Source organism: Falco punctatus, assembly GCF_963210335.1.
Source record: "Falco punctatus genome assembly, chromosome: 7".
Classification (NCBI taxonomy): Eukaryota; Metazoa; Chordata; class Aves; order Falconiformes; family Falconidae; genus Falco; species Falco punctatus.
This window is the reverse complement of record NC_137587.1, coordinates 72630911-72652087: the sequence shown is the minus strand read 5'-3', so window position 1 is coordinate 72652087 and position 21177 is coordinate 72630911. Positions and strand designations below refer to the sequence as shown.

The window sequence follows — 21177 nt, the reverse complement described above, 5'->3', positions numbered from 1 at the left end:
AGTCATGGTCAGTTAAAATTCCCCAAGAAAGATTCTTCAAGGTACTCCCATCACAACCATTTCTACAAGCCTTTAGACTAATTTGACTTTGAGAGCTCAGCAGGGAGAAGAGGTGCTTTATTACCCACCCGCCTATGTTTAAGATGCCCCATATCCTTCGCATCTGCACCCAGATGCATCCTCCTGCATGCACAGATCTTTCCTCACCCTCAGGGAAAAGCTTTGACCCCATCTTCCCCACCACATCCCTTTTCTTCTGGCCCATTCCTCTCCCTTGGGGGGCTCAATTCCCCTCTGTCCCCAACCGCATTGATCCTCTGATTCCCTCTGCTCCCTTCTGAGCACATTGCCTTCTCCTCCATGCCCCTCTATCCTCCTTCTCTGTCCTCTGCACATCCCCCCCTGCTCCTCCTTCCCCTTTCCTGCACACTCAGATCCCCACCATGCCCTGATCAGGGGTCTCCTTGCCAAAGTGATGCCTCCAGGACCCCTGTGCTTACAGCAGAAACTGCCTGCAGGAGCCAGAGGAGCTCATTAATCACTTTTATTTCAAGTGCTGTAGACAAAGTCACTTACCCCCAGGTGCTCCCAGCGCCCCTGTGCAGACCCTGCCTCAACACCCACTGTGATCCAGCGCTCACCGCTGCTGGGTGCAAGGCCAAAATAAATTACCCGCCTCCCAGTGTTGTGCTCCCAGGCACCGAGGCAGGTCAGCATCAGACTTTGAGCGCCAGCCCTGCCAGTGCCCGGTTCACCCACAGTGCCCTGCACCAGGGTAAATGTTTACTTTGAAACTCAAAGTCACAGCATTGGGCCCTGCCTGTTCCTGGCACCACTGACCCCTGCTCCCATCCCCAGCTCCCGGGGCTCAGCATGGCATGGCTGCCTCCGATGGCAGCGGGGAGCACCTGCAGGGAAAGTATGAGGTTGGAGCATCAGGCCGTCACACTTGCACTGCCAGCAGCTGATGCTGACTTGCCCCCAAAAAAGCAGTAGCAAAGCCACAGGCATCAGCTCAGCCCGGTGGAAGTTTGTAGATTCATGTCCAAGGGGACAGCAGCAGGGAGACCAGTGCTGTCCACTGCTCCTCTCCTGGAGGATCCCCAGGAGAGGCAGAGAGCAGTGCTAGGCAGTACTCACTCCATCTTGGCTTCCAGGTGGTGGACAGTCTGCTTGTCCAGGTAGCGGCAGAAGAGCGAGAGAAGGTTGCTGGGCAAGAAGAGAGGTTCCACCAGCAAGGCCTTAGGCACTTGTGACAGCTCCCGGGCAACCAGGAACACTGTGTCTGTCCTGGGGGCATCGATGCAAAGGGTGAGCTCCCCACCAGCCACTGAACCCCATATCCCACTGCTCACACAGTCCCTCACCATGTCTCAAAGTCCCCACTGCATGGCTCCAGCGGCACATCGGAAGACAGCAGCCTCTCGCCATGGCTCAGCAGAGAGTAGAGCAAGGAGATCCCAAACTGCAGGGAGGCACAAGGAGGAGCGTCATGGCTGGCAGCAGTGGCACCCCAGGAATGCCACAAGGCTCTGCCCTCCTCAGGGCCCTGTACCTGGTTCTTCAAGGCCATGGCAAGGGGGAGCTCAGGGGACTCATGGAGAGGCCTGGTCATCTCCTGCAGGATCTTGATGAGTTTGCTGAAGGTCATCCTGCCCACCACCTCGTTCAACGGGCTGTAGAGCAGGGGAAGAGACTGGGCAGGGCAGAGGGGAGAGCAGGGATCTGAGACTGTTTGACCTGTCATGGCCACAGCCCCATCCCAGCACCTGGGGGGCAGAGGCCAACATTGCACACACCTCCAGTGGGAAGTGCCACCAGGACTGCTTGAACCCCTCCTGGAGGCCCTTCTCCTCCAGAGGAAAAGAAAGAGTCTCCTGTCTCATATCACCCTCACCAGCTGCCTGGCCATGCTGGGACCCAGCAAGACAGGGGCCCCCCTCCCCCATTACCCAGGGTGCACCCCAGCAAGAGCAGATGGGGGAAGGAAGCGGTCTGGGATGGCCCTGCCCTGGCTGGAGGTACTTGCCTCGTCCAACACATCCTTCTTCATGAGGAAAGGCAGGTGGTGGGTGATGGTCAGCAGGATCTTCTCTGCTTGCTCCCGGCTCAGGTGGGGCAGCAGCCTGGCTGTGAGCTTCTTGCCTTTCCGCACACACAGGAGTTGCAGGAATTCATCCTCTGCCTCCCTGAGGATAAAGGCTCCATTGGCACAGATCCCAAGGGACCTGTAGCATCTCTGTCCATCCGGACAGTACCAGCATCAGTTCTGGTGGAGGATGGGGCTCATGGGCAGGGTCAGCACAGGCCACACAGTGACACACTGAGGACAAGATCCAACCCTCCCCATCATCTAGAACTACTCATCCATGACCACCCAAGCCCCATAAGGACCAGGACATGCTGCCTGCTCCCCTCTCCCCAGAGTGCAAACTCACTCTTCACTGCTGCAAGCCCTGATTTTCAAAGCTTGGTAGATATGCTCCACTTCTTGGCTTTTCTGCTCCTGACAGGAGGGCTGCTGCTGCTCCTCCAAGCCCAGGGACATCTTCCGCTGTGCCTCCTCCACTTCCAGCAGCTGCACAAAGAGCTGGTGAAATGGCACAGGGTAAGGGGGCAGCTTGGAGCATCTTGTACCAACTGGTTGTCCAAGACTCCTACCCAGGTAGGTGTCCCCTCAGAGAGCTCTTCGGATGAAACCCAAGCATCTGCACCATCCCACCTGACCCTGATTTGTGGCTCACTCACCTTCTCAATCCTGTGCAGCGCCCGAAGCCGGTGGCTCCCCGCAGCCTTCAGGAGGCAAGAAAGGAAGGCACAACAGTTACAACCAGCACCTGACACCACCACCAGCAGCAGAGCACTGGGCCAGGTGATCCCAAGGGTGATCAGAGGTGGCTTCAGGATACTGAGCAATCCCACAGGGAGGCTGTGGCCAGCTCCAACTGCCCAGAGCTGCATCCCATCCATTCACTGGGGACAAGATGCCATCACTAAGGTGACACCTGCTCCAACTGTGTGCCCCCCATCCTGTGACTTGGGGCAGCACCCATGCGCAGTCACAGCAGCACCTAAAGCTCCAGCTAAAGCTGCTCCAGGGCCCGGGGAAAGCTTAGAGCAGCATCCCCCAGCCAACCAGCCGCACTTCTCCTCACCTACCTCTTCCACAAGGGCATGGTGCACAGCATCGATGGCCCGGCGAGGGCTGTAGCAGGTGGACACTGCAACCTGGCCCAGCGAGCCCGCGATGCGCACCACTGGAAGAGAGATTGGATACAATGAGACCATGTCCCACAACCACTTGCCCAGCTGCCAGCCACCCACCCCAGCTCCTCACCAGAGTCATACATCTCCACTTTCTGGATGAATGGCGTGACCAGCTTGGGGGGCTCCTGCTTGTTGCGCCCGCCAAACAGCTCCTCCTCTGCCTGCCTGTGCTCCAGACGGTGGTAGTACGTCTGTAACAACAGGCATAGCCAGCAGAGGAGGAACCACAAACCCTGGCACCTAAAGCTCCCACAGAGATGAAGTCCCAACCCTGAGGAGAATAAAGCCACCAGTGCTGCTGGTGAGAACTCACCTGGTAGTAGTAGTCATCATCCATGTTCTCACTCTGCAGTTGGATCATCTCCACCTTGACAACCCAGTCCTTCTCCTTGGAGGTCATCAGCCCAGCATAAGGGTCCACTTTAGGAGACCACAGGTTCTTGGGAGAGATACTAGCACAGGAGAAGATTGCCACCTGCTGTGACTGCCCAGAGCCTTCCCAGCACCCCGCAGCTCCCCAAGGAGCCCCTTACCTCTGCGCCTGCTCGTCTTGCTGTTGCCGCTGGGTCAGGATCCGCTGGTGCTGGGGGTGCAGCTGGGTCATATGGCTGGGTGTGCTGCAAAGGAGACCAGACAGGGTCAGGGGGCTCAGCACCCACACTAGAGCCGTCCCCAGAGGGGAGACACCCCCCAGCTGCTTTGTGGGGCTCCCCCAGTCCCACCCAGGCACTCCACTTGCAATCCTGCTACCTGAGGTTCAGCTGGCTGCTGGCTGATGGACTGAGGAAGAGAGCAGGGTCCAAAGAGGGAGACATGGGACCGAAGTGCATGGCAAGAGACCGTGGCGGGCTGCCGATGTTAGGTGACATGGGCCGGAAAGGCGTTGGAGGAGCATACCCTGTGGTCTGGAGGGGGAAAGAGAAGTGATCAAGTGTCTGAGCCTTCCCCTCTGAGGGTCCAGAGCTGCAGAGTCTGCCCCGGGTAGCAAAGCTTTGGGGAGGCACTGTCCCCATTCACTGCCGCTCCAGGGCCACCCTCAGAGCGGTCATAGCCTGATGTGTTACCTGGTTAGAAGCAAAGAGCAGAGGTCTGCGAGCCAGCGTGAAGGGCCGAGGGGAGCACGGGGAGAGAGGTATCAGAGGTGACTGCTGCAGGGCAGGAGATGGGAGGTGTTGCTGGGACAAGCCTGTCCTCAAGGCTGCACCCCTGGGGAGGGGAGGGCAGAGAAAGAGGGGATGCAAGAGCCCCCCAAAACCTGTTACCTGCTGGAGAAAGCGCTGGGGGAAGGACTTGGGAGACATCAGTCTTAAGTCAGGGTGCTTGAGCCGGGGAGATCCCCTGTAGCTCCTCTGCATGGGGGAGCCGAGGAAGTCAAGGGCCACATTGGTGGATGGTGGGGGCCTCTCCAGGACCTGGAGGATGGCTTTATCCTGCAGGGAGGATGCAGCAGGAGGTGGTAATGGGGCCCAGCTGGAACCAGTTTAGCTCCACCAGCTGCAGGCAGCTCACCAAAATCTTCAGTCATTGCTCAATCAGACCACGCACCCGCCAGTCCCCCCAAACTCAACAGCTTTGCCTTCAAACCCAGATTCTGCTTAGGGTGGGCACCTCTGCCCAGAGCCTTGGCACCCAAGAGACATAGCCATACACCTCCAGACCCATGATGAGGGTTTGGATGTCCCCTGGTCACTGCAAATCACCTTCATGACCCTTGGCCCAGGGTACCAGGGAGCCCTCGGCTGCTCCCTGGGGGCCTGGCTGGGAGTACCCACCTCCAGCACGTGGTGGGGTGGGATGCTACCAGGGCAGGAACCCCATACTGCAGGATCCATCGCCAGCTAGAAGACAGGGAGATGGTCAGTGCAGGGAAGGAAGACAGGAGAAGAGGGGCAGGGGACACTGCAGGGGCCACTCAGCCTTGTCACTAGATGGGAGGGAACATTTTTACCATATCCTCTTTGCCAAACTCTGCCCAGCAAGTACCAATCTTGCTGTCCAGCACCGCTGAGTCCTGGCTCTGTAAGCAAAGAAGTAGTTACAGGCACATACTCAGCCCTGCGGGGCAGGTCCTTTTCCCCTAGGCAGGGACCAAGCTACCCCCTGGTGCCTCCGTGGGGCAGGGCTGGCAGGTGTGAGGATGGAAGGGGAAGCAGCAGGGTCCCACCAGCCCCTCCGCCTGCTGACCAGGTGTGGGTCCCCTCCCTCTCCGCTCACACATCACCTCCAGCGTGGGTTTGCTCTGCACAGCTTTCATCACCGCCGGGTCTCCCAAGTTGTTGGGCTCCTCATAGGGCTCCTGGTCTTCCTCCTGTTCCTCAGTCCCCAGCTCCTCCTCCTCTTCCTCCAACTCGGAGCAGATCTGCTCAGCATCCAGCTCCATCCCACCTTCCTCCTGGGGCTCTCCCAGCTCCTCCAGCTGCTCAGCTACTCCAGGCTCAAGCTTTTCCCCAGTCTCCTCTGCCACCTCTTCCTTCAACACAGGGCTCACCTCCAGAGACATCAGGGGTTTTGCGGTGCCCTCCTCAGTGGAGTCATGGTCTTGGAGAGGGGAAGGAGAGCACATCAGGGTGGGTGAGAGCCTGGGCAGTGCCCACTGGGGTCCCTGCTCCCAACCCAGATCCTCACCAGACAGGAGAACACCTTCTTCACTCACCCACCTCCATCCTCCTCACCCCCTTAGGTGCTGGCCAATCTCCCCAACACTGGGACTCTTACCTAGCCCAAAAGTCATCTCATTGTACATGTTGAGCTCTTCATCATCCTCAGCCATCTCCTGTAGCAGAGGTGCATCTTCCACCAGCAGGTAGCCCTTGAGAATCTAGAGTGGAAAGCAGCAGGGTCCCCACTAAGGGAGAAGTAACCCTAACATGCTCCTTAAGTAGGGGGCACCCAATCTCCTCCCCACCCCACTGGTGGGGCCAGATAGCACCCAGGGCTCACAATTGCTCCACAGCTGGGAAGGGAAAAGTGGGAGCCACCAGCACTGCCAGCAAGGGCAGAACCCACTGGCTCAGTGCAGGGTAGGAGCCCACCGAAGCCTGCCAGGACCATGGTGGTGGCTGCCCGGAGGTGACCCCGGCCAGTGCAAGGGGATGCCAAGCATGGATGGTGCTGAGGGACACCATTAGGCTTCAGAGTTAACACCCCACTACCGGGGCATGAACAGCACCCAAGCACAAGGCAAGGAAGGGCACCCCACCAGGACCTCCAGGGCAGTGTCTTCTCCCGTACCGACCGCTCCGGGGAGAGGCAACCCCGGGGGAACCGGCACCGAGGAGAAGGGGGCGTGGCCCAGGGAAGCAGGAGGGGAGGCAGCCCCAGGGACGGAGCAGCGTGCCCGGGCAGAGCAGGGCGGGCACTCACAAACGGCTCGCCGCCCTCCGCCATCCCGCGGCACCGCCCGCCCGCCCGCGTCCTTCTACAGGGCCGGACTGCCCCCGCCGCCGCCTTTTACGGTCCGCCGCCACTCCGGCGGCATTGCGCCGCCACGCATGCGCCTGCCGTACAGCATGGCGGCGCCCAGCCGAGCCGCGCGCGGCCGCGGCGCCCCGCCCCTCGGCCAAGCCCCGCCCCTCGGCCGGGCGGGGCGCTGGGGTGCGGCGCGGGGGCCCCGCCTGCCGCAGCGGGTGTCGGGCGGTGCCCGGCGGGGCGCAGGAACCCCGAGCCCTCGCTCCCCTGCAGCCGCCACGGTGCCAGCGCCGGCTGGAAGCGGGGCTCGGAGATCTGGCAGCACAGGGGAGAAAACTGAGGCGAGGACACTGTAAATCTGCGTCCAGCGAAGCACGGCGTGCTGCCCTCGCCTCGAGTACCGGGAGCGCCCCAGCCGCGTCAGACCTCACCCACCCCTGAAATATTTTTCTCTGCCCTGAAAGAGGAAGATTCGGCTGTTCTAACCAAACCATTGTAGCCTTTTAGAAACATCCCATAGAAGAAGCTCGTAGTTCAGCTTCTCTTTACAGGGAAAGCCTGTGAGGCGTTGCTGGTTCAGGCAGAGTCCTCTCCAGGGTTCCTGGTCCCAAACGGCAGAGCCTGGGTGTCAGCACAAATAAAGGATCCATGTGCTACAATCAGTATTTGTGTAATTAAGCCTCTGCCAAGGGGGTCACTCACCTGAGCAGAGCCAGGCTAGCTTGTGGGTCAGGCTCAAGGCGGTGACCCCCAGTACCAGCTCAGCTGTGAACATAGCAGTTTGGGCTTACTGCTGCCAGAGCCTTACCAAGGATCTCAGGTCTCTGGCACCAGCTGCATCCCCTTATCTATCAGCAAGTCCACTCAGCAGCAGCTGCATGGCTGCTGGCACTGCTGGCTGGGCAGCTCACAAATGTAGCAAGAGCTGGTCTGAGCTGGCCCAAGGGAGATTGATAAGAAGTATCTGCAGGTTTTTTTCCTTTGCTCGGCCTCTGCTGATCTACTGGCTGCCTTTGGGAGGGGGATATTCTTTGTAATTTATTGACTTAAGTTAGGTTTTTAAATGTGATGTATTAAGAAGATAAGCCTTAAAGATGCCCAGTGTTAGAGAATTTCTGTGATACTGCTCTTTTATTCCCACTGTTAGTGGCTTTTCTTTCTTTCCTTTAGTTTTTTAACTTTTTAATCCTTACATAGCTAGATAGAAGACCATACACACATATCTGCTTCCTAGTCTGAAACAGCAATTAAAGGTAAGCAGTACCATGACATGTAGGACCACAAGCAGACAAACTCCTAGGCATATAAAAATACCTATGTGTTTTTTAATAACAGCTCATCTTCCATTTTTAACCTTAGTTTTCTTAATGCTGCTATTCAAAGCTGCTGTACTTCTCCAAGCAGCGTTTCAGGGCCACTTGGAGCCTTACCTAGCTTAGCCAGGCTTCGGTTCTCACGTCTTTTCTAGAGGAGACACCAGAAACCCTAGTTCTTCGACCTTCAGGTTCTTGTGTTTGACGCTGGGCAGCCCATGCTGTGCCTGCACAACAATCAACCCATCAGCCTGTGGCCACTGAACTGAGGTGCTCCGGCCCAGGCTTCGAAAGAGAGCAAACCAAGGCTCAGAAAGAAGGGTGGCCAGACCATGCCAGTGTTGCCTACCAGGGTGATGCCGGTCCAGGCTGCAATATCCTCCGCAAGAGGTGGGTTTTACCCCCGTTTTGTGGAGGGACCGGAGTCAGGAAAGCACCTTGTAGCCGCTGCGCCATGACTTGCTCCCGCGGGGGCTCCTGACCGCGGGTATCCAGCCCAGGGGAGCCGCCACCCAGGCCCGGCTGGCGCCCGGGCCGCCTCACGCTTCTGGTGCCTCAATCCCTGAGGGGCCGGCCGTGCCGGCAGCCCCCCCGCCCGGGGCAACCGGGCCCCAGGCGATGCCTCAGCCCGAAACTGAAAGCACGGGTCGCGCAACCTCCGCGCTGCCGCTCCGCCTGGAGACCGATGACGCGCGGGCAGCGCCGCGCCGCCATTGGCTGCGCGCGACAGGGGCTATAAAAGGCGGCGCGCGAGCGAGGCAGACCAAAGCGCGCGGGGCGCGGCCGGCGGGATGGCGGCTGGGGCAGCGCTGCTGCTGCTGCTGGCCGCGCTGCTCGGCCTGGGGCAGGCGGATGGCGAGTGCCCGGGGCGGCGTGATGGGGCGGGGGCGGGGGGCGCGTTAAGAAGCCCGGTATCGATACGGGTTGGTGATGGGGGTGGGTGTAGTGAAGGCTCCGGGACCGCTTACCGGGGGTGTCGGTGGGCAACTGCGTATGGGGGTGCGGGGCGCAGTGAGGGCCCGGGTACCGGTACAGGTTGGCCTGGGGGCAGGTGCTGTGAGGGCTCGGTACTGGGAGGGGGGGGGGCGGTGAGGCCCTGATGCCAGTACGGGTTGGGGGGCGGCAGGCGCCGTGAGGGAGGGGTGAGGGGCCTGTTGGCGATGTGAGCCGGGGGGGGGGGGGGGGGGGGGAGCTGGCGTCTGTTAGCGTGTCCGGGCGGGCGGGTGCCAGCTGCAGCCCTGCTTCTCACTGTCGTCTCCTCCTCCTCTCCAGAGGCGCCGAAGGTGGAGGTGTACTCACGCAACCATGGTGTAGACGGGGAGGAAAACACCCTCAACTGTTTTGTGAGTGGTTTTCACCCTCCAAAGATCAACATCTCCTTTTTCAAGAACGGGGAGCCCATGAGCAACGTGAAGTACACAGACATGTCCTTCAATGACAAGTGGTATTTCCAGCGCCTGGCATATGTGACATTCACCCCCAGGAAGGGCGACATCTACGTTTGCAGGGTGGCCCATTCTGCCTTCCCAGAGCCGCAGTCTTTCCGATGGGGTATCGTGTCCCTTCCTCTTCAAGCTTTGCCACTGTTCATGTGCAGAAGCCACAGCTCGGTTATATCCACAGCGTCTCTTCCCCTTCTTAGGAAACAGGGTGCTATAATGGGGTGGATTTTGAAGGTCTTGTGTTATAGATGTAAAATGAGCTTGGTTAACTGCAGCAGCTGGGATGCTGAAAAGGGTCTGTATACGTACCTGTGAAATCGTTGGTTAGTAGCAGGCTGGGAAGACTTCCCTTGGTATTATCCGTAGGTATTCAGTTGTGCTGTGTCTGACGACTCTGAGTGGAGCACTCTAACATCCTTTTGGGTGAATTTGCTGAGAAAGAGATGGGTGATACGGTGATTTTTGGTTCTGTATTTGGTAAATATAAAGAAGGATATAGTAGTGGGGACTGATGGTGGTGACCCAGCCTGCTACAGCAAGCACACTGCCAAGCAAGGGCAGCTCTGGCTACTGCAGTAGGGCTGTTTCTGGCAGGGGTGGGCTTGTGGTGGGAGGGGGTGCTGCTTGCCCTGAAGCCTAATGCTCTGCCCTTCTTCCTTGCAGATGCAGACTTCTAAGCTGTGTCTGGGATAATCGTGGTGAGTGGCACTGGTGCTCTATGCTGTGCTGATAAGGGGAACATGGACCCCTTTCTGTCGTGGGGCCAGGGGGAGTCTGTAGCTTGTACAGCGGAGGAACAAAAGCAACCACCCCAAAAAAAAAACAACAGTGTTGCCACTGATGAGCAGCAGGGCTGTTCCCCCACCCTTTCTACCTGCTATTTTGGCCAGTCCTCAGCCTTACCTTACTCACAAGAGTCTCCTTTGCTCCAAAGAAAGCCCTTTGAAGCAAAACTTTCCTACATGGCTTTGGTGTGTCTGCCAGATATTGTTCAGGGTTGTCATGTGTCCTGCAGTGCTTCTCCAGACCATTCGGTGCCATCTCCTGTCTGTTGGGGAGGAGGTTGCTGTGCCTGGAAATCCCCATGACCTGGGGGAGGCAGCTGGCTAATCCTGCAGCAGGCGGCATGGTGGCTTAGTAATGTGGGATGTACAAGGCACAAATCAGTGCCTTGCTGCCAAACCAGAAGCAGCCTTGGTTTTATTCAGCCTCATTGTCTGAGGGCTCTGGGTTCTTCAAACTGTCTCGGCATAACTGATCTAGATTTATCAATTGGGCAATTATCAGTATAACCCTTGATAGGGAAAGGAAAACTAAAGGTATGTAGCCTACCTGACAGTTGTGATGCTGGTTGAAACGCTGTAGTTACGTACCCTGGTAGAGGCTGGATAATTATTAACAGCACTCAGGACAAGCCTTGGCAAGACCTTACTTGATATGCCACTCACAGTGGACCAGAAGGTAATTATCAAAGGCTTTTAGACTGAAGACAATACTGTGAGTCAAACTTTGTAAATCAGAAAAACTGCTGTGGGTGTTTCTTCCTGGGAAAAGACAGGGATTTACTGAGCTGGGGTGGAGGAGCTGAGAGCAGGACAGAAGGAGAATATCTATGCAGCTGGTGCTTGGGGTGGAGAACAGGGATTGCTTTGGCAGAGGATTCCTTGTTGAACCCTGAATCCCCACCAAGGAGGGGATGGAAAAACTGTTTCTGCAGGATTTTTGTCTAAATGTAATTGGAAGGTGGGTCTGCCTGCCTGCAGCTGGGACTCTGCAGTTGGAATTCCTTTGTGTAAAACTTTTATTTTCCTAAAATAATTACCTGAACATGTGACTGATGTCAATCTCCTCTTCCCCCACGCAGGTCTGAAAAATTCTGCCTTGCAAGTAAGAATCTTCTTGAGCTTCTGTCACTTCTTCGCATCACGCTTGCGGATATGATGATGATCAATTATTTTCAGTGCAGAAATCCTTCTTTATTAAATGCTTATCATTAAAATGCCATTCACCCCAAGGGGTATGTAAACTGAGTCTTTTAGCCACGTAATCACTAATGTGGATATTTATAGCTGAAGAGCCATTGTAACTCTTTGATGCCTGAATTTTACAGGATTTTTATCTAAATAAAATAGGAGAACTTCAGTCCTTAAAATGTTTCTTCAGTCCTATGATGAGCTTATTTTATGAGGTTTGATGGCTGCTGGCTTGAGGGTGAATCAGGACCGTGGTGGCACTGCACTCAGCTGCACTTTCTTTACCCTGCTGTGAAGGTGCAGGAACACTTCTCTGTAACAAAAAAAAACACCTAACCAAACAAAAAAAATAAAAGGTTTGGGTGGGATCTGCATGGCCGCAGGCTCCTGGGTGGCTCTGAAGGGAAGGCACAGGGATAAAAGGGAGAAAGTAACCTTGGGGACATGAGATCTCATCTTAAAGCTGGGTGAGAGGAAAAGGGGTGGTGGAGCAGGCTCTGGTGCCTGCTTCAAGGAGGAGGCAGCTGACACTGCTTGGCAGTATGTGGTGTAAAACTGGGCTGAGGGAAGCGGATAGGCCTGTCAGTTACTTTCATTTCTGGTTTTCTCTTCTGCAAGTGGCTGACCCCACTGGGAAGCCCTGTTGGGGGCCAGCCTTCCCTGTACCTTGGGGGTTTGATGGCACTTCCCAAAAATGGTGCTACTTTGTAGAATTCCCTCAGCCCACTTGTATTTTATGAAGAAATTGGTGTGGTTGCTTGATGAGTGTTGGATCAAGGAGGATCTAATCTGTGCAGATCTCATGTGAACAAGGATTCCTGGCAACCCAATGGGTGTCATCTATTTTATGTCTCTTAAATATATTAAGATTCGTTGTGACTGATGTTGCAGAGCATGCACCTGAGATTTTGAGGAATCTCTTGCTTGTTTCACAGCTTTTCCCAGTATAGCTACATTTTCTGTTAAGGATTAGGAAAAATCCAAACTGTTGCTGTTCCAACACCCAGGTCAGAGGTTGTTGAGGTGAAGGGACTGGTTATGGGAATCCCTTTGTGCTCATCAGAGGAGCATTCAAACAGGAGAGGTGGGAAGGTCACTGCTAGGTGGTCATGCCAAACACTTATCAGCCTGCATGGGACAGCAAAGCCACCACACAGCTCACCCTGCAACACCAGCCATGCTCTGGAGACCAGCCAGGGACCGCACTGGCCCCAGCAGCGGTCCTTCTGTGGCAGAAGATGGTCTGGGAGGGAGGAAAAGGTTTGGGCTTCTCCAGAAACCCCAGCAGAGCAGCACAGCCTGCTGTGAGAGCCCAAGGCCACATCCTGGCCGCCTCCTCTGGATCACAAAGAGCCACCAAAGTGCCTACCACCACCTCAGCTTTGCCTTTACTATACCCAAGAGCATCCCAGATGCTCTTTACTATACCCAGAGTAATGGCTGAGTGCATCACATCAACAGAAAAGCTTCATCCCAATTAGGATGTGAGTGGAGTCAGCTGCAGAAGCTGAAGACACTGTGGCACAGGCAAAATGAGACAACCACCTCTCCAAAGGAAACTTACTTCCCACACCAGGGAAGTCTTTGCCCTGATTACATCTGTGGGGTTTTTGTGGTTTAACTTAGGAAGTATTTTGATGGCTTACTCAAAAATCCCCCCTCTGGGGGAGAACAATGCATGACAATCCCAGAGGCTGGCTAATTTTGATTAACATCTGAATTTCAGGACTGTACCTAGAAAAACCTCTGTTTTATCAGGCATCCTTGGGGTGCAGCTTGGGGAGTCCGAAGGTACCCAAGGGGTAGCTGCACTGTTGCTGCTGGCTTTTCAGCAAAACTTCCCAGGGGATGGAGGAGTTAAGGGATATCTTGACAAGCATGAAACAAGCCTCATTTGTGTTTTATGAAATACAAGCAATTTTGCTGCAAGCAAACTACTTCCTAAGTCAATCAAATACAAGTGTTTTTAGGAGAGTAACTAACTCTCTCTCTAAGAGAACTTTTTTGAAGACCAATTTCTTCAATATCATGTCTCTTTGGAGCTTTTAAAGCTTCACCAGTTCCTGTGGGTAAGAAGAACAGCTGAAGGAATGGGTGCAAGAGGAGGGGGGAATCGTTTGAGACACATGGCTGAATACAGGCGTATTCCAACAGAAGTGGAACCAAGTGAAAGAGTCCCGGCACATCCAGTCCTGGCTCTGCCCCCACAGCTCCAGCTCTGTGGGAATGCATTTGCCATGTGCTCATTCTCCAGCAAGCAACTCACAGGGACGTGGGTAAAGGTGGATAGCCACAGCATGGTTTTGCCAGAACATTCATTCTTCCTACTGCAAGAGGAAGGCTGCACAGCCCCACACTAGTCCTGGCTGGTTGACACAGGCTGGCCCATTTCAGCTCAACTAAGCTGGCTTACATGCACCACACAGCAGTTAAGTGTGGCCTAACATCTCTGCTTACCTTTTTCTCCTTTAATTTGCCACCATTACCAAGTCCTTCGTGGGAAGGCAAGTGCAAGCAGAACTAATTCTTCAGCTTGTGTAAAAACTTAATTAAAAATGAGTAAGAATCAAAGGCCAGGGGCTTTTCAGTATCACTTTTCAGTACTGCTGACACCTTATGACCTCGTAGGGCATATTCAGCTTTGCTTAAGTATATGCACTAGCAAATCTTTCCCCTGGGATGTGCAGAAAGTCCAAGCACAGAGGAGACCAGCTTGAGCCCTCACGTGGCTGTCTCTCACCCGTGTGCCCTGCTGGGCTGGGCTTGCTCCGTATTCACCAGGTTCGGTGATCGCATGCTGTCTGGCAGGATGGCTTCTTCCCTCCACAGCACAATGCATGCACCGTCTGAAGGGGATAGGGTCTGGTGGGCAGCTGCAGGCTCTGATGCAGCAGACGGCATGGGGTAACATGCAATCTGGGCAAAGACATGCTGCTTTCTTCTCCGTACCTCCTCTTCTGCCATCACCTACTGAGAAAAAAACTACAGAACATCTCCAGGGGAGCTCGTTCCCCCCATGGGGCAGAGGGAAGGGGTTGGGGCTGGGCAGTGAAGGTGGTCACGGTACGAGGGCTTTCGCCTCACCTTTCTGCAGAAGCTGGAAGAGATTCAGGAGGTGGTGCCGACGGGAGCAGGGAGGATCCAGGCCGGCGGCGGCTGCTCGGCTCTGCCAGCGCTTTCCCCTGGGCAAGTCAGCCGCGGGTGCCGCCTGCTCCATGGCTCGTCCCGTCCCCTTTCCAGGGACGACACAAGCTGGTGGGAGCCGCGGCGGGTTCTAGAGGCAGCTGAGCACCCGCACGGCCCGGACGCTAGCGCTGAGGTCCCGGCGCAGCCGCCCGTCGCCATTGCGGGGCGTTCCGCGGGGCGCGGGCAAGCACGGGCTGGGGCAGCAGGGGCCGGGGGAGCCTGGGGGGCCGCTCGGTATCTGCGCGACTTCGCCGGCCGGTGCCTGAACGACTCGGGGGGGCGAGGCCAGCCTGGAAACGCCCGCCGCCCCTCGGGGCTTCTCCTCAGCGCCCGCCCGCCGCCCCTCGGGCTTCCCGCCACCGCCCCTCGGGGCTTCTCCTCAGCGCCCGCCCGCCGCCCCTCGGGCTTCCCGCCACCGCCCCTCGGGGCTTCTCCTCAGCGCCCGCCCGCCGCCCCTCGGGCTTCCCGCCACCGCCCCTCGGGGCTTCTCCTCAGCGCCCGCCCGCCGCCCCTCGGGGCTTCTCCTCAGCGCCCGCCCGCCCGCCGCCGCCCCTCGGGGCTTCTCCTCAGCGCCCGCCCGCCCGCCACCCCTCAGGGCATCTCCTCCTCCCGCCGCCGCTTCCCGATGTTCCGGGGCCACCGCGCCTGGTTCTCACAAAGTGTCAGCCCACGCCCGCGGGAGCTGTGGGGTGAGGGGTCCCGGGGTGAGCCCCGGGGGTGTGGAGCTGACACAGGCCCTCGGTGGGGCAGGGCAGGGGGCACAGCTTTGTCACCCCTCAGTGGGGCTGAGCAGTGGCAGCATGGCCCCGTCACCCCTCAGTGGGGTAGGGCAGTAGGAACACAGCCCCATCACCCCTCAGTGGGGCTGAGCAGGGGGGGCATGGCCCGAGACCCCAGAGCAGGGCAAAGCATGGGCTTGGCAGGTCCCTCCAGTGCCAGGGCAGGCCACAGTGCCCCCACGCTGAGGACAAGGCCAGAGTCCTCCTCAACGGGGCAGTGGGAGACCCACAGCCATGGCAGGCTCATCACAGCTCCCATTCTGGGGTGCAGCCCTGTGGCCCCACAACCAGCCTGGGCAGCTGTCCCCATCACCCCCCTCTCACCCTCACAGCGGCTGGTGGTGGGGCGTTCACCCACTGGCGGGATGCCGACTACCTCTTCAGCAGCGATGCCACCCACCCAGACACCTGCAGGTGGGCCGTGTCCCCCAGCTGTCCCCTCCACGTCACTCCCACGCCAGCAGCACCCTCCTTGCTAGGGAAATGCCTGCAGCCCTGTTTGACGCTCACATTGAGCCCTGTCCACACAATATCTGTAGAGAGCAAAAAACCAATGAAGGCATAGATAACAGTTTTAATGTATTTAAAGTATTAAATAGATGCCAGCATCCTTTAAAAGTCAGGGTGGTGGTTTTAAAGTGCTTGGTGCAGGTCTGCTGGGGTTTTACTGCTTAGTGGGGTCTGAAAACTCACACCCATGCTAACTGTAGCTAGACAAACCAGAAAACAGCTGCAAAAACCATCTATATGTTAGGCTGGCTTAACTCTAGTGTAAATTAAACTAATCGTGCTGGTTTTCTTGCTGCCTTTGAATTGATCTACTGGGAAACTCAGGGTCTAAATCAGAGGCAACGCCATTCTCAAGGAAAGAACCAGGTGCTAAAAAGCCAGTGTGAGTTAACTCCGAAAGCAAGCATGGGGGTAAAAATGGCTGGAAAAGGGCTGAATTGCTATTTTGCCTCTGCTTGCTTAATATAAAAAAATCAGAGAGCTCAACAACATTTGTACAAATACAAGGAAAGGCTATTCAGGGTCTTCCTCCAGCTTGTGAATATTTCTATATATTCAATTTCATGTGCATATATTTATGTGAAAGGGAACTGCAATGTTTTCTTGCAGTGCTCTGCAGCAGGCCTTGCTAGGCTGGACCAAACAGCTTTTTTTTAACATGATCGCTTAAAACTGGCTTAGATTTTTGTAATCCTTCAGCCACCCACTCTAGCTGCAGGAGGGGAATCCCATAAGACCCAAGGTAATGACCTTCTTTCTGCCACAACATCCCACTGGACTGGGTTGGTTGTTCCCCCAAGGGGAATTACATATAATTTTTTTTTAATATATACATATATATTCAGATATATTCAGATTTTTTTTTTTGAAAATATAATCATTACTCATACCCTTAAACCTAGTAAACAATATTTAATTCCCCTCTAAGGAGCACAGTGAGTGCTTGAACATCCTCCACCCACCCTTTCTTGCTCAGCTGTAGTGCCATTGCTGTTTGGGGACTGCACCATGAGCCTGAGCAGGGATCAGAAGGGTAAAGAATAAATAAAAAACACATTTCCCCCCTTCAAAAGAACCAGTCTCATCTTGAGAGCAGAGTGTGAAGCAGTGCCATTTAGTCGCTAAAAATATGTGTTTACCTGGTCCCTGGCATCCTTCCTCCAGGCTGGTCTTCACGAGGTGCTGGCAGCTGGGACTGCAACGGGGTGTTGCTGGTAGAGTCTCGTAGTTAGACAACTACAGAAAATTAGGTGCTTTTGGCAAAAATATTGGAGCAGGTTAGTTTGAATTACAATATCCCTCTGAAATGTTTTTTTTTTGTTTGTTTATTTTTCCCCTTTTACCTTTGGAAACCAGCTGTCTTTTTCTTTTCCAGAATATATGAGAGCCTTGATTACTTGGAGGACAGAGCTACAGTCTTTCACTCTCGTTACCTCTCTGCGTGGGGGAACACCAGCGTGGGACCAAACCCATTGGTGGTTCTGGGCCACTTTGTCCTGCCACCCGCCTGCCTGCAAGAAGGTCAGGGTGAAAAAAAGCCCATCAGGGTTTTGCTCTTCTGGGGGTTCCCCCATAAGCACAGCCTTTTCGTGGTGCAAACCAGAACCTCCAGTTACTTCTGTTCTAGGTGGAGGGAATTTCCTTCTGCTGGGAATGGTTCTTCCTCCCTGCCGGCAGAGGATGCTCCATCTATTACATTCTCTATCTATTAACATAGAACTATGGAACAGTTTGGGTTGGCAGGGACCTTAAAGATCACCCGGTCCCACCCGTGCCAGGGGCAGGGACACCCCCCACCCCCCCCCAGCCCAGGCTGCCCCCAGCCCCGTCCAGCCTGGCCTTGGGCACTGCCAGGGATGGGGCATCCATAGCCTCTCCGGGCAGCCTGTGCCAGCGCCTTGCCGCCCTCACAGGGAAGGATTTCTTCCTAATATCTAATTGAAATGTACCCTCTTCCAGCTTAGTCGTTTCCCTTTGTCCTGTCACTGAGGCCCTTGCACACAGCCCCGCCCCCCTCCAGCTTTCCTGTGGGCCCCTTTGGGTGCTGGAAGGTCTCCTGGAGCCTTCCCTTCTCCAGGCTGAACAGCTCCATCTTTCTCAGCCTGTTTCCATAGCAGAGGGGCTCTGGCCCTCTGAGCATCTCCGTGGCCTCCTCTGGGCTCGCTCCAACAGCTCCGTGTCCTTCTTATGCTGGGGGCCCCAGAGCCAGAACCACTGGGGGGGGGGGGTCTCACCAGAGCAGGGCAGAGGGGCAGAGCCCCCTCCCTTAGCCCACCAGCCATGCCGCTGGTGATGCAGCCCAGGGCTCAGTTGGCTTTCTGGGCTGCAAGCGCGCATGGCTGGGCCACGCTGAGCTTCTCCTCCACCAGCACCCCCAATCCCTTCTCTTCAGGGCTGCTCCCGATCCATTCCCTGCCCAGCCTGTCCTTGTGGCTGGGACTGCCCCGACCCATGTGGAGGACCTTGCACTTGGCCTTGTTGAACTTCATGCGGTTCGCACAGTCTCACCTCTCAAACCTTTCGAGGTCCCTCTGGATGGCACCCTGTCCCTCCAGCGTGTTGCCCGCACCACTCAGGTTGGTGGTGTCAGCAAACTTGCTGAGGGTGCCTTTGATCCCACTGTCCATGTTGCCTGACAAAGATGTTAAATAATACTGGTCCCAGTACGGACCCCTGAGGGACACCACTCACCACTGGTCTCACCCGGATGGCGTTAGCGAGCAGCTAGGTGCTGTGCGCTCCTGCCAGGGCTCCTGAGCGCCCTTGCTAGCACCTGCGAGAGGTGGGGGCTTGCACGGGCAGTGACAGCTGCACCGTCTCATTATCTGATGCTCTCACAGTCATTTGTTTTTTTGTTTTTTGCAGAAATCAGAAGGAAAATTGGTAGTTTTATTTGGGAGCAGGTGGGTGATTCACTTGCAGAACAGGTAAGATGAGAGATTTATACTACAGGAAGAACAGATTTAAAAAATATCCTTGTATGAACTTCAGGGAACCTGGTTTTCATCCCAGACCCTCAGCCCAAACATGGGTTCAAGCCTCCCTCTGCTTGCTGCACTGTGTGTCCTTCCCAGTGCGACATCCCAAGGGGACATGCAGGAGGGATTGCTCCCTCAACCAGACAGATGTCTGGTCTCCCCAGCACATCCTTCTGGGGATGCCAATTGCTGCAGTTTGAGCTCAGCCCTTTTGTGTGGCATTTTCCTTCCTCATGTAACTCCAAAACACTGCCTGCTGTCTGCTCAGAGCAACTTCTCGGTGCTCTTGTTTTGTACAGTGAAAATTAATTAAATCTAAAATTCCATTATGTAATATGTAAATTACGCTTGAAATCACAAGTCCTGAAAATACCACTCTCTCAGACTACCCAGGTACTATCTCAGGGTACCCAGGGCACAATTTTAACTCAACTCTGTGTTGATACTTGCAGCCCAATGAAGATCTGATGGATGAACCAGAGGCAGCGAGGAACAGCTGTGAGGAAGTAGAGGAGGATATGCTAGACCTGGCCGAAAGGTATTTTCCTGCCCTCAGTGGTAGGATTTGGTTGGACACGCCCCCCAGATTTCAAGAGATCCCCAATGCATAGGAAATAACATATGGATCTCCCCCCACCCTCCCAACACAGCAGTGGAGAAGGAACAGGCTTCGCAGCAGCAGTCCAGGGGGAATTTCCATACCGTGCCCTCCAGGAATACCCGATGAATAACATGGTGACAGGTAACATTCGGCATTGGTATATTTTTAAGGAGTGGAAAATATGCTTGAAAGCAGCCACGGGTGAAACAGGGACCCCCCGCGTGCTCCTCACCTTCTCCCAGTACTTAGAGCAGTGGAAATCCTGACAGTGTGCCTGGAATCACTCCCTTTCCCTCCGCACTCTCATTTTCCATTGTCCTTGTTGTGTCAGAGAAGCAGGCAGCTCCCCTGGTGAGACCCACGCTTTCCCCTCACAGGCTATGCCTCTGCTCATGACATGAAGAAATACGTTGGAGAGCTCCACGATTTCATTCCTGGCACCTCCGGCTACACGGTGTATTGGATTCAGAACGAAATCAACATTTGTTCTGATGTGAAGACTAGAATGAAGAGAAAATTGTAAGTGACAGGTGGCTGTTCACATCAAAAACTTACTTAAGAGCTGCCAGAGAGCTATTGGTTGTGTCTGGAAATTCAATCCCATAGTTGAGGTGCTGGGATGCCTCCTTGCTCGCTCCCTTCTGCAGGTTGATGGTTATTTTGCCTGTCACTCTGCATTCTCCCCATGTTTTAGCTAGACAACGAAGAGATAGGTGGTATCAAGCTGCAAATTCTGAGTTAAATCTCCATGATACACAGGGGATTTATAAATTATCCCTGCTTGGCTTATCCTGAGTGCAGCTCAGTGCATCTGATGTATATTTAAATACCTGACTACATTTTCTGTAAACATTTTCTTCTTTAAATAACACTTTAAAACAAACTTCACAGCAAACTTATAGACATTTGTCCCCAGAACACCCTTTGCCTTTTTATTTGTACTGGCAGTTTTAAGATGTGAATGCAAACACTAGTTTTCCTTGGAGGGACACACTGAGGGCTCCCCTCAGGGAGAAGTCACCCCATGGCACAGCCACAGCCACCCGTGGCACACGCTCACCAGTGGGAGCCATTGTGGGGCTGGCAGAAGAGGCAGGGCGCACATGGAGCTCCGGGGTCTGCCGAAGTTTTGAGCGCAGGGCCCCAGAGCCCCCCTAAGCAAAACCCACCAGGCAGGGAGGGGAAGCCCAGGGACCTTGCCCCGCTGGGTGCCCCAGAGTGCTGCCTGCCCCTGCCAAGGCCTGGTGCCAGGTGATGCCAACGGCCACAGCAGGGACCTGCAGGTCTCTGCCTCCAAGCAGAGCCTCTGCACAGGACAGGAGCTTTGAGGGGTGAACCCCAAAGTTCTTCACACCAGTTGCACCCTGGGGAAATTGCTGGATGGAGCACCTTGTGGGGAAGGGACAGCACAAGCCTCACCAGTGCCCATCTCCACTGGGCTTCACCCTCAAGCACAACGCCCTGCCCAGCCCAGTGCGCTCCCCTCACACAACAAAAACCAGCAACAAAACTTTTCCACTTAAGCACGTCAAAGCGACCAACGTGGTTACAAAAAGCAACTTTTATTCCAGGAGGTGCTAAGGGTAGGGAGCTCCAGCAAGCCCTGAGGAGCCACCATGGTCATCCTCTCCCTGTGCCCAGAGCAGGAGAGCCTCTAAAGTAACAGCTTTGCACCCAATACCCCAAACAGCCAGAAAAGAACCCAAAAGTATGCCAGCAA

At 55.3% G+C, this 21177-nt stretch overlaps 3 protein-coding genes across 8 annotated transcripts; 2 read left to right on the top strand and 1 right to left on the bottom strand.

The window, feature by feature from the left end:
• Positions 1-529: 529 nt before the first annotated feature.
• PATL2 (PAT1 homolog 2) lies at positions 530-8589 on the bottom strand. Of its 6 annotated transcripts, XM_080397121.1 has the most exons (19): positions 8338-8589; positions 8106-8215; positions 5983-6085; positions 5489-5805; positions 5216-5284; positions 5040-5105; positions 4530-4697; positions 4332-4415; positions 4018-4172; positions 3801-3884; positions 3581-3719; positions 3338-3458; positions 3160-3257; positions 2749-2793; positions 2439-2590; positions 2030-2189; positions 1368-1696; positions 1141-1290; positions 530-908 (listed from the first exon to the last, which is right to left on the bottom strand). In XM_080397121.1, the coding sequence occupies exons 3-19, from the start codon at positions 6035-6037 to the stop codon at positions 869-871; spliced, it is 2232 nt and encodes a 743-aa protein (XP_080253247.1). In that variant the 5' UTR covers positions 6038-6085; positions 8106-8215; positions 8338-8589; the 3' UTR covers positions 530-868. The 6 variants fall into 6 exon arrangements, with proteins under 6 accessions (XP_080253247.1, XP_080253243.1, XP_080253244.1 ...); XM_080397117.1 differs by having other exon boundaries at positions 6499-8589; XM_080397118.1 differs by having other exon boundaries at positions 1368-1465; positions 1556-1696; positions 4332-4697; positions 6631-8589.
• Positions 8590-8709: 120 nt separating this feature from the next.
• B2M (beta-2-microglobulin) lies at positions 8710-11586 on the top strand. The gene is made up of 4 exons (XM_080397151.1): positions 8710-8843; positions 9261-9539; positions 10094-10128; positions 11295-11586. The coding sequence occupies exons 1-3, from the start codon at positions 8780-8782 to the stop codon at positions 10105-10107; spliced, it is 357 nt and encodes a 118-aa protein (XP_080253277.1). The 5' UTR covers positions 8710-8779; the 3' UTR covers positions 10108-10128; positions 11295-11586.
• Positions 11587-16283: 4697 nt separating this feature from the next.
• On the top strand, positions 16284-21151 carry TERB2 (telomere repeat binding bouquet formation protein 2; the record flags this gene model as incomplete). Its single annotated transcript, XM_080394293.1, has 6 exons — positions 16284-16289; positions 17129-17399; positions 18744-18805; positions 19309-19394; positions 19507-19598; positions 19835-21151. 6 exons carry the CDS (start codon positions 16284-16286, stop codon positions 19978-19980), a joined length of 663 nt encoding a protein of 220 aa, XP_080250419.1. The 3' UTR covers positions 19981-21151.
• Between the last annotated feature and the right edge of the window lie 26 nt (positions 21152-21177).